Genomic DNA, 17,848 nt, shown 5'->3' on the forward strand with positions numbered 1-17,848 from the left:
ACTTATTATCTCCGATAAAAGTAATTTTGCTAACTGGCGTGTTAAAATATAAAAAATGGTGGAGGTTGACCACTTTAGTTAATACTGTTAGCCGTGGGCCTAACTCGCCTCTGGCTTTCTTTTTCCTCATCTTCGCCTATCATTTTAAACACTGACTCATTTCAGGAAAGGCAGAAGACCTCACCGACCCCCTTACAAAAAAACGTCTAGCAGGGAAAAAGACCCGGTCGGGGTAAGTGTTATGTAAATAGTTTGTCTTTAATGGACGAGATCCGCTGTGCTAAAGTAGCCATGTTTATTTTCCCCTCAGGTTTACTGCCGTGTGCGACCTCTTGGGAAAGAAAATGAGGAATGTTGCATCGAGGTGATCAGCAGCACCACCATTCAACTGCATGCACCTGAAGGCTTCAAAACAAACCGCAACGGCGAGTACAAAGAGGTGAGTAAAGGCAGTCGAAAGTAACCTACCGGTATGCTGATTTATCTGTAAAGATAAACAGGCTTCGAATTTTAACTTTTTAAGGTCAAGGCAAGTGTTGCCTTAAAGGAGGGCTCATATTTTAGGGCACCAAGGCAAACATTATTTTATTTCGAGGCAGGATATATATATATATATATATATACACTACCGTTCAAAAGTTTGGGGTCACCCAAACAATTTTGTGGAATAGCCTTCATTTCTAAGAACAAGAATAGACTGTCGAGTTTCAGATGAAAGTTCTCTTTTTCTGGCCATTTTGAGCGTTTAATTGACCCCACAAATGTGATGCTCCAGAAACTCAATCTGCTCAAAGGAAGGTCCGTTTTGTAGCTTCTGTAACGAGCTAAACTGTTTTCAGATGTGTGAACATAATTGCACAAGGGTTTTCTAATCATCAATTAGCCTTCTGAGCCAATGAGCAAACACATTGTACCATTAGAACACTGGAGTGATCGTTGCTGGAAATGGGCGTCTATACACCTATGTAGATATTGCACCAAAAAACAGACATTTGCAGCTAGAATAGTCATTTACCATATTAGCAATGTATAGAGTGTATTTCTTTAAAGTTAAGACTAGTTTAAAGTTATCTTCATTCAAAAATAAGGACATTTCAATGTGACCCCAAACTTTTGAACGGTAGTGTGTATATATATATATTTAATATATATATATATATTAGGGCTGTGAATCTCTGGGTGTCCCACGATTCGATTCAATATCGATTCTTGGGGTCACGATTCGATTCAAAATCGATTTTTTTTCAATTCAACACGATTCTCGATTCAAAAACGATATTTTCCAGATTCAAAACGATTCTCTATTCATTCAATACATAAGATTTCAGCAGGATCTACCCCAGTCTTCTGACATGCAAGCAGAGTAGTAGATTTTTGTAAAAAGCTTTTATAATTGTAAAGGACAATGTTTTATCAACTGATTGCAATAATGTAAATTTGTTTTAACTATTAAATGAACCAAAAATATGACTTATTTTATCTTTGTGGAAATATTGGACACAGTGTGTTGTCAAGCTTATGAGATGCGATGCAAGTGTAATCCACTGTGACACTATTGTTCTTTTTTTTTATATATATATAAATGTCTAATAATGTCAATGAGGGATTTTTAATCACTGCTATGTTGAAATTGTAACTAATATTGATACTGTTGTTGATAATATTCATTTTTGTTTCACTACTTTTGGTTTGTTCTGTGTCGTGTTTGTGTCTCCTCAATTGCTCTGTTTATTGCCGTTCTGAGTGTTGCTGGGTCGGGTTTGGTTTTGGAATTGGATTGCATTGTTATGGTATTGCTGTGTATTGTTTTGTTGGATTGCTTAATTAAATAAAAAGATACAAATACCATATTTTTCGGACTATAAGTCGCTCCGGAGTATATGTCGCACCGGCCGAAAATGCACAATAAAGAAGGAAAAAAACATCGCACTGGAGTATAAATTGCATTTTTGGGGGACATTTATTTGATAAAACCAAACACCAAGAATAGACATTTGAAAGGCAATTTAAAATAAATAAATAGTAGTGAACAGGCTGAATAAGTGAACGTTATATGACGCATAAATAACCAAATGAGAACGTGCCTGGTATGTTAACGCAACACATTAACGCAAGACATTATGGCAAGAGTCATTCAAATAACTATAACATATAGAACATGCTATACGTTTACCAAACAATCTGTCACTCCCGATCGCTAAATCCGATGAAATCTTCCTCTTCGGTGTCGCTCCTGGTATGCGCCGCTAGCGTCTATTCTTTCTGCTGCTCGGTCGCCGTTTTCTGCTGCATATCTCACTACGTCTAGCTTGTAATCTGCAGTATATGATTTCCTTTTCGGTGCCATTTTAGTTCAGTCCTTCTCAGTTTTTATAAGTTACCGCCAATGTAATGTGATCCATTTTAATAGCTCCGGCAGTAGCGTATAGCATATAGCAGTTAGCATTCCAAAACCCACAATGCACTTCTGCCATGACCCGCCCCCGCCGAATTCTTATTGGTTGGCGTGTGAGTGACGATTGCTGACGTGTGTGTGACAATTGCTGCCATTTGCTTCGTCGCTCACGCGGATGAGATAAATAATATTATTGATATTTTACGGTAATGTGTTAATAATTTCACACATAAGTCGCTCCGGAGTATACGTCGCACCCACGGCCAAACTATGAAAAAAACGTCGACTTATAGTCCGAAAAATACGGTAAATACAAATAATAATAAAAAAAATCGATTTAAAAAAAAAAAAAAAGAGAATCGATTCTGAATCGCACAACGTGAGAATCGCGATTCGAATCGATTTTTTCCCACACCCCTAGTAGGTAGGTAGGTCTTTATTGTCATTGCACAAGTACAACAAAACTTTGTTTTCAGTACAAACCCGTTCAAGATTAGACAAACAGTGTACAGGGTTACAGAACAGGAGCGCTGATGGGTCGCCACAAGGCGCCCCGTAAAAGATGGAAAAAAGGTAAACACTGGGGAAGGATGAGTAAAAAAATACAATCTAGACTGGGCTCCTAAGGGGGCTCTGCAGTCTGGAGTGGGGAAAAAAACCCATAGCAAAGCACATATACGGTACATTTTACAACATCTCGAGACTAGCAACAGAGGGGAGGGAGTGGGGGCCACGATGGCAGGCTGCAGCCCTTCCAGCGCTGCCCATCCGTCCATCACCCCTAAGGGATTCGTGTCAAGGACGATGGATGAGGCATATATTTTTTGTGGATGCATGTGTGTGCCTAAACCTGCTGCCTGTCTCTGTTCCGCGGCTTTGGTGCCGTGCAGTCGCTAGTCAGTCCAAAGTCAACAACAGGTGTGTGTCCATGAGAGACAAGAAGGGAGTTTGTTGTGTCTTCGCTGCACTGTCCTTCGGGAGAGTCTCCAAGCCAGGGAAACAATCCAAGTTAGAATATTTTGTAAGCTAGTGAAAATAAAATTTGCTTTTCACTCTAAATTGTCTATGACTGGTCTTCAAAAATCCTGCGGGGCAGACAGTCCGATGTTATCCAAATCAGAAGAGTGTCCACAGTTCTTCCCACATCCTCCAATCGTTTGTGGCAGCTTTGGGGTACTTAGAAGACTGTCAGCTACTTCCAATTTGTTGACAAACCAGAGCAGCGCTTACTCCAATCAGCAGATGTCCTGATGTCATAATTCCCAATAGGTGGATATCTTCACGTCCTGGTTGCCAGGCACGCGGTACTCCTCCTTCTCCCAAGAGTCCGTCGTGTGTCCAGCAACAACCGCTCCGTCACGACAAGCAGGTTCCCCCAAACCCAAGATCTTGTCAATTTCATTGATGCCAGTTAAATAGTTCCAATATTTAGATTTGGAGAGCAGTGCAAAAAGAGGCAACAAGAAAGTTAAGACAATACAAAGAAGCAAGCAGGAGAGATAAGGGAGAGGAAAGGGGAGCGTCCATCCTCCATGAGTGCCAGTGAGAAAGATTATAAATTACAAATGTTGTATCATGGTGGCATTACCACAGGTAAAAATAATTATTACACTATAACAATAATTTGTATCAACAATGTAGGAAGAATGAACATACCAACAATGGTAATAGACAACATAACAATAATGGTGAATAAACATTGAGCACATGTTAACCGAAGTACATGTCAAACTACTTCTATGACCGCCATAACCACAACACCAGGGGGAGCTCCACTAACCACGTTAAACCCAGATTCCGAACTAACAAAGGTCTTAACTCATTCTCTTTCTATGCCACATCAATATGGAATGCACTCCCAACAGGTGTAAAAGAAAGGGCATCTCTATCCTCCTTCAAAACCGCACTAAAAGAACTCCTCCAGGCAACTACAACCCTAAACTAACACCCTCCCTTCCACATAAGACCTCTTCGGATTGTAAATAATCAAATGTAGACACTTTTTCTTATACTTTCTGATCTCTCTCTCTATGTCCACTACCTGCTGTACATATCCTACCAAGTCAGTCCTACACCGTTTTAATGTCCATTTCTCTGATGATGCAATTGTTGATGCTGATTGTTGATGACTGAAGTGTTGATACCAACCAAACCTAAACCCCCCCCCCCTCCATATCCCACACCCCGAATTGTAAATAATTTAAATAATTCAATGTGATTATCTTGTGTGATGACTGTATTATGATGTTAGTATATATTTGATAGTATATATCTGTATCATGAATCAATTTAAGTGGACCCTGACTTAAACAAGTTGAAAAACTTATTCGGGTGTTACCATTTAGTGGTCAATTGTACGGAATAGGTACTTCACTGTGCAATCTACTAATAAAAGTTTCAATCAAGCAAAACACTTTGAGACAGAGTACCGGTACAACAGCAAGTCAATTTAAAGACCCTCATCTCTATATTTGAACCAGACCCCATGTTTGTATAATAGTTTAAATCAATTAATAGTTTGGTATTGCTTGTGTTGTAAGTCCAGTTTGTTCCATAGTTTTACTCCGCATACAGACACACAAAAACGTTTACGAGTGGTTTGAGCTCTCGGCAATGAGAAATATCCAAAGCCTCTCAAGTTATTAGCCTGCAATCGTGTTGTAAAAAAAACAAAACGTTGTAGATTAGGCGGCAATCATTTGTTAAATGCTTTATATAAGATTATTGATGTATTATATTTAACAACGTCATCAAATTTGAGCAACTTTGATTGCATAAACAGATTATGAGTATTTTCTATAAAAAAACAACGTTGTGAATGATCCGCACTGCTCTTTTCTGTAATATGATCAGAGGATTAATTGTGTTGTGGTAAGTATTCCCCCATACTTCAACACAATATGTAAGGTATGCGAGTACCAAGGTGCAGTATAGAGTACGGAGTGCATTTTCATTAAGGTATAGTTTTGCTTTGTTTATAATTGAGAGGCTTTTGGAGATTTTTGTTTTTAATGTGTCTGACTTGAGGTTTCCATGATAGTTTCATTATAAAGCGAGAAGAAAACTTATGCAATTGTTAATTTTCGCTCAATGTTAAATAAAAAGCACACCTCAAAGTAGGAGTAATCACAAACAAGTGAGTTGGTTTTGAAACGTTTACCATAAAATTGTTCAATCTTTTTTTGTCCAACAGACACAGTACTCTTTCAAGAAAGTCTTTGGAGTATTAATATCTCAACCAGAGCTATTTGAGAGTGTTGCCAGACCTCTGGTTGATGACCTCATCCATGGAAAAAATGGTAAAAACATGGTTAATCTTCAGATACTTAATGTGACTTGCTACACTATATTTGTGGCGATTTAATCCAATGTTGTTTGATTGTTGTTTCTTCTTAATGCAGGTCTACTCTTTACGTATGGAGTGACAGGAAGTGGGAAGACATTCACCATGACGGGCTCGCCTGGCATGGGTGGACTTCTGCCTCGCTGCCTTGACATGATCTTCAACAGCATTGGGCCCTACCAGGCCAAGAGATATGTAAGGAATGCACATAGATTTTAGATAAGAACTTAGAGGTGTTTTAAGACAAGGTCACTCATATGACCATGAATTATAAACTGTGAAGGGTTTATTTTTGCCTTTTGTCGTGTGTTTTTTAACAGTTTTTAATTGTTCATGAGTAATTGTAGTAGTTATTTTAAGGGCCAAGCATGGCAAATGACCCTGGATTTCAACTGGATGCGGAACGCCGCTGGCATCCGCAGTCTGACAATCCCCACCGCTGTTCCCTTGCGGCTCCGACGTGCAGCAAAATAGCGGAGACTGTTACGAGATCTCTTAAATGTGCGCATAATCATGTGACAAGGGTAGTTGTAGTAAAGCGAACCCAAAACAGTTAATTCTGTTGCACACATACGCACCATTCCCTAGCTTGCCCGGCCTTCGTATCAGCTTGTATTTGACACAGGCCCCTATAATCCATTTAGCTGCCCGGAATATGCCTGTATATGATTTGTTAATTTTGGACCTCACAGTCAGCATGTCCTCATCCATTTGTGTCAAAGGGGTGAAATTACATCTGGAAACCATTTGAAAAGTTGACTTCAAGTCCATTAAGACGTTTAAAAGTGTAAAATAGTATCCGCCTTCAAAAACGGAGTACCGTAATTTCCGGACTATAAGCCGCTACTTTTCCCCCTCGTTCTGGTCCCTGCGGCTTATTTACGGCCTGTTTTTCTCCGACACCGACGAAGAGGATTTCGGTGGTTTTAGTACGCAGTAGGAAGACGATGACACAATGATTAAAGACTGACTTTTCATATACCGGTAGGCTGGTTATTTTGATAACGTACAGGCGAGCACTTTGTATTACTTTGCACCGTTGTATTATTTGTACTCTGCACGAATGCTGTTCGCCATGTCAAAGATGTGAAAGTTTGATTGAAAGATTTATTGTTAATAAATGGGACGCTTTGCGTTCCCAAACAGTCATCTCTGTCCCGACAATCCCCTCCGTGGTAGCAGGAACCCCTATATACTACGGTAATTACACACCAAAACCCTGCGGCTTATAGTCGGGTGCGGCTTATATATGGAGCAATCTGTATTTTCCCCTAAATTTAGCTGGTGCGGCTTATAGTCCGGAAATTACGGTATTTTATTTTAGAACTAAACTGTATAATTTATTTTTGTGTTTGTGCATGACTTCCTGTCCAACACAAGACAATTTTAGCTAAATGTATTAATTTCTTACTACAAACAGTAAATATAGAACCTTTGTGTATATTTAACGCTGGAATGCAGAACTTCATCGCCATGTCATGTCTGTGCCGTTCCGCAGGCAGTGGATTTGGACACGTTGACTTGAATACATTTCAGTGGAAATCCGGGGTTAGCCATTGCTACAAGTGCGGTAAAATATGACGACTTAATTTCCCCCCTTCTACGGCTGCTTACTGTAGAAGAAGAAACGCTTCTTCTACGGGGGAAAATGAAGTTGGCGGCTGCTTACCGTAGAAGAAGAGGTATATGAACTTCTTCTTCTACGGGGGAAAATTACGGTAAGTTGGCGGCTGCTTACCGTAGTTGCGAGGCCTAAGCTTTATGTAAAGACCCAAAAATGTCTCCTATTAAGAGACACGCTTACGACGCAGAGTTTAAACTCAAGGCGATCAGTCACGCAGTAGAACACGGGAATAGAGCAGCAGCGAGAGAATTTAACATTAACGAATCAATGGTGCGGAAGTGGAGGAAGCAACATGATGACCTGTGCCGAGTAAAGAAGACTAAACCGAGTTTCCGAGGGAACAAAGCGAGATGGCTACAGTTGGAGGACAAACTCGAACAGTGGGTTGTTGAACAGACAGCAGCAAGTAAAAGTGTCAGTACAATCATTTGTTTTGTTGACATTCCCTTTAGCGCAGCTCCATCTAATGGATGCATAATGTAACCCCAGCCTCTACTGTAGCGTCTATTCTATGCGCCTCATAATGCGGTGCGCCTTATATATGAACAAAGTTTTAAAATAGGCCATTCATTGAAGGTGCGCCTTATAGTGTGGAAAATACGGTAAATTGATTAATTTCTTACTACAAACAGCAAATATAGAAGATCTGCGTCTATTTAACGCTGGAATGCAGAACTACATCGCCATGTCATGTCTGTGCCGTTCCGCAGGCAGTGGATTTGGACACGTTGACTTGAATACATTTCAGTGGAAATCCGGGGTTAGCCATTGCTACAAGTGCGGTAAAATATGACATGTCTCATGTACAGCATATACCTGGCTCTGTTAAATACACATAATTAAAAAATCCAACATTAAAAAACGTATTAGTTGATACAAATGATAGATAATAAATGTCAATTTGAATTCTTAGGTTTTCAAGACCGATGATAAAAATGGCATAGAGGTACAGAATGAAGTCGATGCCCTGCTGGAGCGCCAACGGAGGGAAAATGTTTCCATTCCAAAATCAGCCTCATCCAGGTACATGAAAATGCTGTCTATTCATAGAAAACCAGTTTTCCCCTCTCCAGTGATATTAGGGGGGGGGGGGGGGGGGGGAACACCCACCCCCACAAGTTCCAGTTAATTAAATGTTCTATAGAGTGCCAGATCACAACAGGTGGAATGCAATATATGCATTCCTTTCTTGTAGAACAGGTTAACACAGTGGTCCCCAACCTTTTTGTAGCTGCGGACCGGTCAACGCTTGAAAATTTGTCCCACGGACCGGGGGGGGGGGGGGGGGGTGTATTTAAAAAAAAAAAAAATACGGACTGTATCCCTGCAGACTGTATTGATCTATATTGATATATAATGTATATATTGTGATTTTTATGTTGATTTCATTATTTCATTATTCATCTTTTTTTTATTTTTTTTTTATTTCTTGTGCGGCCCGGTACCAATCGGTCCGCAGACCGGTACCGGGCCACGGCCCGGTGGTTGGGGACCACTGGGTTAACACATTGTTTATTATAATTTTTTTATTTTGTGGACTAATCGAGAGTACCGACACTGCGAACATGTTTGTATTTATATATCGGTTAACAGCCCAAGCTACACAGCTACACAGACTAACGTGTCAACTTCGCGGCGTGGCGAAGTTGGTAGAGTGGCCGGGCCAGCAATCGGAGGGTTGCTGGTTACTGGGGTTCAATCCCCACCTTCTACCATCCTAGTCACGTCCGTTGTGTCCTTGGGCAAGACACTTCACCCTTGCTCCTGATGGCTGCTGGTTAGCGCCTTGCATGGCAGTTCCCGCCATCAGTGTGTGAATGGGTGAATGTGGAAATACTGTCAAAGCGCTTTGAGTACCTTGAAGGTAGAAAAGCGCTACACAAGTATAACCCATTTATCATTTATTTGAGGAGCGATAACAGTGATGTGTGTGTGCATATTTTTGCCCCTATACCTCTAAAGGAAACACTGGAACCCAGCTTCTATGTAAATTCTGTTTATTAATATGGAATTTGCTACTGGAACTTTAGACAGAAGCTTGATCCTGAAATGGCTGATATGATTACGTCGGAGGAGGCCTGTAGAGCTGAGGGGGTGGACGAGGACAGCAGCTACAGCATCTTTGTGTCCTACATTGAAATCTACAACAACTACATCTATGATCTTCTCGAGGAAAATCAGGAGGATGCAATCAGGCCAAAGTGAGTACACACATAAAACATGGAACTGTAGATTTAAAAATCTGTCAACATGTTCAGATATTTACTGTTGAACTACATTTTCAGAGTAGCTAGAAATCAAATGATTCTATTTTCTTCTTACTAGGTGGAATGGTGGTGGTACACCTGTGCGCCAGAATACTGAGTTCATGTACGTGACCAGTGAACGCCATATACAACCTACCGGGCGACCTCATATGTATTATCCAATTGTTATGAAAGCATCAATATGCTTTTAGTATTAAAAAGGTAGTTTGCAGCAGGCTTCAAATTTAAACTACCGTAATGTAGATAAAAAAACATAAGAACACTACTAGTGGCTGGCATGTGTTACCAATAGTGGTTTAAGAGAATATATGTCACAATTAGAAGTAAAAAATGTATGGAAAAAAATGCATTTCAACGAGAGATGTCCGATAATGGCTTTTTTGTCGATATTCCGATATTGTCCAACTCGTAATTACCGATTCAGATATCAACCGATATCGATATATACAGTCGTAGAATTAACACATTATTATGCCTAATTTTGTTGTGATGCCCCGGTGGATGCATTAAACAATGTAACAAGGTTTTCCAAAATAAATCAACTCAAGTTATGGAAAAAAATGCCAACATGGCACTGCCATATTTATTATTGAAGTCACAAAGTGCATTATTTTTTTTAACATGCCTCAAAACAGCAGCTTGGAATTTGGGACATGCTCTCCCTGAGAGAGCATGACGAGGTTGAGGTGGGCGGGGTTGAGGTGGGGGGATAGGGGGTAGCGGGGGGTGTTTATTGTAGCGTCCCGGAAGAGTTAGTGCTGCAAGGGGTTCTGGGTATTTGTTCTGTTGTGTTTATGTTGTGTTACGGTGCGGATGTTCTCCCGAAATGTGTTTGTCATTCTTGTTTGGTGTGGGTTCACAGTGTGGCACATATTTGTAACAGTGTTAAAGTTGTTTATACGGCCACCCTCAGTGTGACCTGTATGGCTGTTGACCAAGTATGCCTTGCATTTACTTGCGTGTGGGGAAAAAACGATATGTGACTGGGCCGGCATGCAAAGGAAGTGCCTTTAAGGTTTATTGGCGATCTGTACTTCTCCCTATGTCCGTGTACACAGCGGCGTTTTTAAAAGTCATAAATTTTACTTTTTGAAACCGATACCGATAATTTTGAAACCGATACCGATCATTTCCGATATTACATTTTAAAGCATTTATCGGCCAATATCGGACATCCCTAATTTCAACCTGCATGATATATTAAATTTGCATTTATGGCTGTCAATCACAGCTGTTTTGCACAGACGTGCATGCCCATCGCACTAGCCTGTTCTCAGTAGAGATCTTGGAACTAAAGGATTTCAAAATAATTGCTAATGTTGCAGTATCGGTGTTAAACTGGTGAGTGAGATCATATGCTTTTCCAAACACTGCTTTTGTAATGTGACAATGTTCTCTTGCTACAAAGGCAGGTTTTATTGATTGCGGAATGTTCTAATACGAGTACATTCTGGCTCTAGGCAGCCACCTATCTGCTGCAGATTTCACCTTTTTTAAGTTTCCCATTTAGAATCAGCATCCCTGTTGCACTTACGTGTGCAGAATGTACTTTTTGTATACTTTGCCATAGCTGGAAACCTAAATCTAATATTGTGCTAGTTAGGCCTGGGCGATGTTTTTTTTTTTACCCAAAAAAATGTAAACAAATGTTTTCTTACTTCTTAAAGAAACCAGTAAATACAAATGACAGATAACTTTAAAACACGTTTTGCTTTTATTTGATCAAAAACTAATACTGTTGTTTGAAAGGAGACAAAGAATGCCACCATTTACAGGGATACATGGCGTGGACATACACTGCGTCTTACTCTTGGCAAAAACATTTTTTTAATAAAGTTGTTCTTTTTAGAACAAACATCATTTTCCCCACTAATTGACACAAAACTAAATTAAGAGCCTGCTCTTGGAGGCAAAATCTTTGTCTTGAATAAAATACTTCTGTAAACAAAAATGTAACATTGCACTTTACATGAAAATAAATAGACTGCAGTATTGAGATCAATAAAGTGCAAACTTAAAGCTTATGTTTCGAATTAAATACTTCCGTGAACAAAAATGTAGCATTGCACAATGTATGCAAATAAATGACCAACTCCAACATTGAGAGGGCTCAATAATTTTAGTAAGTAGATAAACACAGGCTTTTTCACTGTTTGGGCACCACATCTTTAGAGCGACCCTTTAGTTCTCGTTCTCAGTTGTGCTCCTTTCTTATCATACATGGTACCTTAAGTAAATGATTTTGCCGCAGGAAGCTGCTTTATAAGCAGTAGTTTTTTTGTTCGTTGTTGCGGTCTTGTTCGTCTTCTTGTTTTGTTTCCGCCATGTGGCTAGATTCCTCTTTTTCAGATGCTGGAATAAGTTTGTTGTGCTGCTGTCTTTTTTTTAAATAAACTTTGCAGCGTGCGGTCACTTGTTGGACGTAGGGCTGGGCGATATGGCCTTTTTGAATATCTCGATATTTTTAGGCCATATCGCGATACACGATATATATCTCAATATTTTGCCTTAGCCTTGAATGAACACTTGATGCATATAATCACAGCAGTATGATGATTCTATGTGTCTACATTAAAACATTCTTCTTCATACTTAATTAATATATGCTCATTTTAAACTTTCTTGCAGAGAGGGAAATCACAACTAAGTCAATTTACCAAAACTGTATTTATTAAACAGTTATTAAGCAGTGGCACAAACATTCATGTCATTTCAAAACAGAACGTGTAAGATTGTCAGAGACATTTTAAAACAAGCTATTAGTGCACTTTTGTGAATGATGTCACTCAGATGACAAATCAAAACCCTAAATTAAAGTGCACTTTTTGTACAGAACGCCACTACAATAGTTTAAAACAAATAAAGTGCACTTCTGTGCATGATGTCACACAAGATATTTCAATAACTGTCAAATAAAAATGAGCTGCATAATAGGAAATCAAATTGTGCACGTCCTTCGCTATGTGGTAGGTTCCTGCGGACCTTATCTCCTTCTGTTGACTATTTTTTTCATACCGTGTTGATGTGGAAATGGTTGCCTCGGCATTTTGTTGGTGTGGCACCGAACGGAGATGTTGACAAGCGAAGTTTCAAACACTCTTCATTCTCTAGCGGGTGACTTTTCAAATGATGCTACATATTAGCAGTAATGCTACTTTTTGTAGCAACGCTTTCGCCCCACACTTGACAAATTACGGTTGTCTGTTCGACATATTCCCACTTGAAGCCAAACCACCGCCAGACGATGGACCCCCTACTGTTTTTCTTAGGAATTAATTCTTCCTTCATTTGTTACCAGATTCGCACCTTCTTTCTCTCGTATTACCACTCGCGCCACAGCTAACTTAAGCCATGCTGCTACCTCTCTGCTCAGCAAGGGAGTATACGTATGTGACGTATGTAAGAAGGTGCGCTTGTTTAAGTCTCTGTGAGAAGGACAGACAAGAAAGAGTGAGAAACGCCTGTAGTGTAATGCCTGCAGCTAAAAGCAACTGTGTGAGAACGTATACTCCAATATCACGATATAGTCATTTTCTATATCGCACAGAGACAAACCCGCGATATATCGCCCAGCCCTAGTTGGACGCCTGCTGTCACAAATCCAAACCAATAACGACACTTTTCTTCTCTCTCGTTTGCGTTAGCAGTAGCTATTTTGTTGCTGTGTGTGTGAATCTCCACCAAGTAAATGACAGGTAGGGTGAACGCTACAGAAGCTCCTACGGGCAAAAAGTATGCAGGAGCAAGAGGAGAAAAACATAATTTTCTTAGTTTTTAAAACATCTGCATCAAAAAACTCAAATTTGTCGACACAATTGATTTATCACCCAGGCCTAGTGCTAGTACAACATATGAAACAGGTGTCATGATGCAGTGTCGTCGTGCACAAGTGCAAACCTCAGCTTCAGTCATAAACACACCCCTGATGGTGTGCAAACTCTGGTGTACTGTTGCTCCGAAATGTTCATGTGTGTACGCAGTCTGCGAGAATTGGCAATACATTCTATAAAATGCGATCCATACGTCTTCAGTGATGGCAGAGGTATTGACGTCGTCTCCCTGCTTCTGCTGCTGCTGCTGCTGCTGCTGCTGCTACTGCTGCTGCTAGTCGTTGCACTGCTTTGTATTGGCAAAACTAAAATACCTGGTCTGGCTTAACCCTGTCTTTACAAGGACTTTGGTGTATTTACAAGCTAAAATGTGTTTGTGCTCTTAATGCAGGCCACCTCAGTCTCGACTTCTCAGAGAGGATCAGAACCACAACATGTACGTTGCTGGTTGTATGGAGGTGGAAGTCAAGTCTGCTGAGGAGGCTTTTCAGGTATTTTGGCGAGGTGAGTCGTGGAAATATAATTGCAAAGGCCTTTTGTGCTGATGATCTTAGATTTGACTGACTTGGTGTTGTTGGCCTTTGGGTGAACTCTGACTGGGAAATGACTTCACTTAAAGGCCTACTGAAATGAAGTTTTTTTATTTAAACGGGTATAGCAGATCCATTCTATGTGTCACACTTGATCATTTCACGATATTGCCATATTTTTGCTGAAAGGATTTAGTAGAGAACATCGAAGATAAAGTTTGCAACTTTTGGTCGCTGATAAAAAAAGCCTTGCCTGTACCGGAAGTAGCGTGACGTCACAAGTTGAAAGGCTCCTCACATTTCCCCATTGTTTACACCAGCAGCGAGAGCGATTCGGACCGAGAAAGCGACGATTACCCCATTAATTTGAGCCAGAATGAAAGATTTGTGGATGAGGTCGTGAGAGTGAAGGACTAGAGTGCAGTGCAGGACGCATCTTTTTTTCCTCTGACCGTAACTTAGGTACAAGCTGGCTTATTGGAGTCCACACTCTCTCCTTTTTCTATTGTGGATCACGGATTTGTATTTTAAACCACCTCGGATACTATATCCTCTTGAAAATGAGAGTCGAGAATGTGAAATGGACATTCAGTGACTTTTATCTTCACAACAATACATCGGCAAAGCATTTTAACTACGGAGCTAACGTGATAGCATCGTGCTTAAATGCAGATAGAAACAAAAGAAATAAATCCCTCACTGGAAGGATAGACAGAAAATCAACAATACTATTAAACCATGGACCTGTAAATACACGGTTAATGCTTTCCAGCTTGGCGAAGCTTAACAATGCTGTTGCTAACAACGCCATTGAAGCTAACTTAGCAACGAGACCTCACAGAGCTATGATAAAAACATTAGCGCTCCACCTACGCCAGCCATCCCTCATCTGCTCATCAACACCCGTGCTCACCTGCGTTCCAGCGATCGACGGAAGGACAAAGGACTTCACCCGATCATCCGTGCGGTCGGCGGCTAGCGTCTGATAGCGCGTCTGCTATCCAAGTCGAAGTCCTCCTGGTTGTGTTGCTGCAGCCAGCCGCTAATACACCGATCCCACCTACAACTTTCTTCTTTGCAGTCTTCATTGTTCATTAAACAAATTGCAAAAGATTCACCAACACAGATGTCCAGAATACTGTGGAATTTTGAGATGAAAAAAGAGCTTTTTTATATTGATTCAATGGTGTCCGAATACTTCCGTTTAACTATTGACGTCACGCGCATACGTCATCATACAAAGACGTTTTCAACCGGAAGTTTAGCGGGAAATTTAAAATTGCACTTTATAAGTTAACCCGACCGTATTGGCATGTGTTGCAATGTTAAGATTTCATCATTGATATATAAACTATCAGACTGCGTGGTCGGTAGTAGTGGGTTTCAGTAGGCCTTTAATCCTCTTACTGAGCAGACCATGAAATAGTTTATCATACACTTTGAGGAAGACCTCTCTGTTAATACAGAGTATGTGGATTAATGTCATTCCAGGACAGAAGAAAAGAAAGGTGGCCAATACACGACTAAATCGAGAATCCAGTCGCTCCCACAGCGTGTTCATTATCAAACTGGCCCAGGCCCCTCTAGATGCGGATGGTGACACCATCATACAGGTAAACTGAAACTAAAGCAACATTTATGGGACTGGATTAAGAACGGTTTGGATTTGTATTCCTTTATTTGCCCTTCCAACTTATTTGAATGAGAAGAACCAGATGGCTGTCAGTCAGCTGTGTCTGGTGGACCTGGCAGGAAGTGAGAGAACAGGCAGGACAGGGGCGGAGGGCACTCGTATTCGTGAAGCAGGTAATGTGGTGTTCAGAGGGAGCTTATTTTGACATGATTTTATGTGGCAGTCAATAGTATGTTCCCTTGCAGGAAACATCAATCAGTCTCTGCTGAACCTGCGGACGTGTATAGAGATCCTACGAGAGAACCAGATGTGTGGCACAAACCGGGTTAGTGCTGCTCAGCACATCACTTATCACTTTAGTCCACAATGCAACTGTTTGATATTTTTCTTCTAGATGGTTCCCTACAGAGACTCCAAAGTCACACATCTTTTCAAAAACTACTTTGACGGAGAAGGCAAAGTCAAAATGATTGTCTGTGTCAACCCAAAGGCGGATGACTACGAAGAAACTCTGGTGAGCTCAGTGGGCATGTTTCATTTTCTGCTATCATTAAAATAGGACTTACTGCTCAAGTAACAAATGATTTTCTATCACCGTCCAGCTGGTGATGCGCTTCGCAGAGATGACCCAGGAAGTGGAAGTAGCTCGGCCAGTGGACAGACCCATCTGTGGGTTCACGCCAGGCCGCCGCCATAGAAACCTGGCCTTCAAAGATGAGCTGTCTCGCAAGTTGGAGGAGCGTGGTGGTCCTATATACAGAGGTAGCTTTGTGTAAATATGTAACATACACAGCCTTAATCAAAGTGTATTGTGGTCCTAGCATTACATGCATACTGTAGATATAAACTGTACACACTAATCAGCACAATGTAGCCATTTGTTCCGATCAGGCATTTATGCTGCCAATTCTGATCATTCATGAGTGAGATCGGCCTATCCCAATCACATGTATTAACTGCACATTTTCCATTACTAATCACTAGGGGTGTAACGGTACGTGTATTTGTATTGAACCGTTTCGGTACGGGGGTTCCGGTTCGGTTCGGAGATGTACCGAACGAGTTTCCACACGGACATATTAAGTAGCGTAACGCACGTTGTGTAAACAATGCCCAACACACTGCATGCTAGCAGCTAACGGGCTAGGATAGACTGACCATACGTCCTCTTTTCACCGGACATGTCCTCTTTTGCGGAGCTGTCAGGGCGGAATTTCTTAAATGCCTCAAATATCCGGCATTTTGAGTTAGGGTTGCGTGTATTTTCAATGTACGTTCAGGGTTAAGAAGGGGTTAAAAACAAAACAAATTGTGCGCGCAGCAGCATTGGTGAGGGAGGGGCAGAGAGAGTTATGATAAAAGCGCATGCGTCGCCAGGCTCTGCTTTTTATCCATAGATTTATCACATTTAATTTTTTTAATCTATAGCAGGAGTGTCAAAAGTGTGCCCCGGAGGCCATTTGCGGCCCACAGCTAATGTTTTAAAGGCCCACGGCACATTCTAAAAATACTATTAAAATAAACAAAAACATAACAAAAGTGAAATAAAAAGCTTAAGGGTTAAATGTAATTTAGAAAAAGTTGCAATGTTGACTAATAAAACAAAGCTGTTTTTTCTTCTTTCAAACTGTCATTGCTCAAAACATAATATTGAATCAAAATCAATGTTTTAATAAATGATTGACCTATCCAAGGTTCCGATTACTTCACATCAAATATTCCACTAAGAAAAATATTTTTGGTGGAAGATTTTGCAAATTTGGTAAATAAATAACCCCAAAATCTATATTTTGTTGTTTTCTTACTGTACCAAAAATGAACCGAACCGTGACCTCTAAACCGAGGTACGTTCCGAACCGAAATTTTTGCGTACCGTTATCCCCGTACTAATCACTGAACCCTTTCTTGCCCTCTAAGTCCTCCTGTATCCAAGGAATTATTCTCTGAGTTTGTAACATTGAAAAAAAAACGATTTTGAAAAAATTAAAATATCCATCTACTGGAAAAACTCTAGTATACCATATACTGATAGCCGCCTTGGTATCGACACCAAAACTGTATGGATTGATCCGCCATCCTCTTACATGTCGCATACTAACTGTGGCGATGCTGACACACCAACAGTTTTTATATTATCCTTTCTGTCTAGACTATTATTAATCATATCATAGCTCTCTCTGTCTCTGCCCCTCCCTCACGAATGCTTTTTAACCCTGAACATACATT

At 40.5% G+C, this 17,848-nt stretch overlaps 1 protein-coding gene across 2 annotated transcripts in view; it reads left to right on the forward strand.

Moving 5' to 3' along the window:
- The window catches only part of kif23 (kinesin family member 23), a 36,717-nt gene that overhangs the window by 129 nt on the left and 18,740 nt on the right, over window positions 1-17,848 (forward strand). The window contains exons 2-14 of one of the 2 annotated variants that reach the window (XM_062061083.1): window positions 166-232; window positions 311-439; window positions 5,589-5,694; window positions 5,797-5,933; window positions 8,276-8,385; window positions 9,393-9,563; window positions 9,688-9,732; window positions 13,851-13,963; window positions 15,481-15,602; window positions 15,699-15,795; window positions 15,868-15,947; window positions 16,017-16,136; window positions 16,225-16,384. In XM_062061083.1, the coding sequence (XP_061917067.1) occupies window positions 166-232; window positions 311-439; window positions 5,589-5,694; window positions 5,797-5,933; window positions 8,276-8,385; window positions 9,393-9,563; window positions 9,688-9,732; window positions 13,851-13,963; window positions 15,481-15,602; window positions 15,699-15,795; window positions 15,868-15,947; window positions 16,017-16,136; window positions 16,225-16,384 (1,457 nt within the window). The remainder of the gene's footprint in view (window positions 1-165; window positions 233-310; window positions 440-5,588; window positions 5,695-5,796; window positions 5,934-8,275; window positions 8,386-9,392; window positions 9,564-9,687; window positions 9,733-13,850; window positions 13,964-15,480; window positions 15,603-15,698; window positions 15,796-15,867; window positions 15,948-16,016; window positions 16,137-16,224; window positions 16,385-17,848) is intronic. The other variant, XM_062061084.1, reaches the window with a different exon arrangement.

This window comes from Entelurus aequoreus, linkage group LG10 (genome assembly GCF_033978785.1).
Source record: "Entelurus aequoreus isolate RoL-2023_Sb linkage group LG10, RoL_Eaeq_v1.1, whole genome shotgun sequence".
In the NCBI taxonomy this organism is placed as follows: Eukaryota; Metazoa; Chordata; class Actinopteri; order Syngnathiformes; family Syngnathidae; genus Entelurus; species Entelurus aequoreus.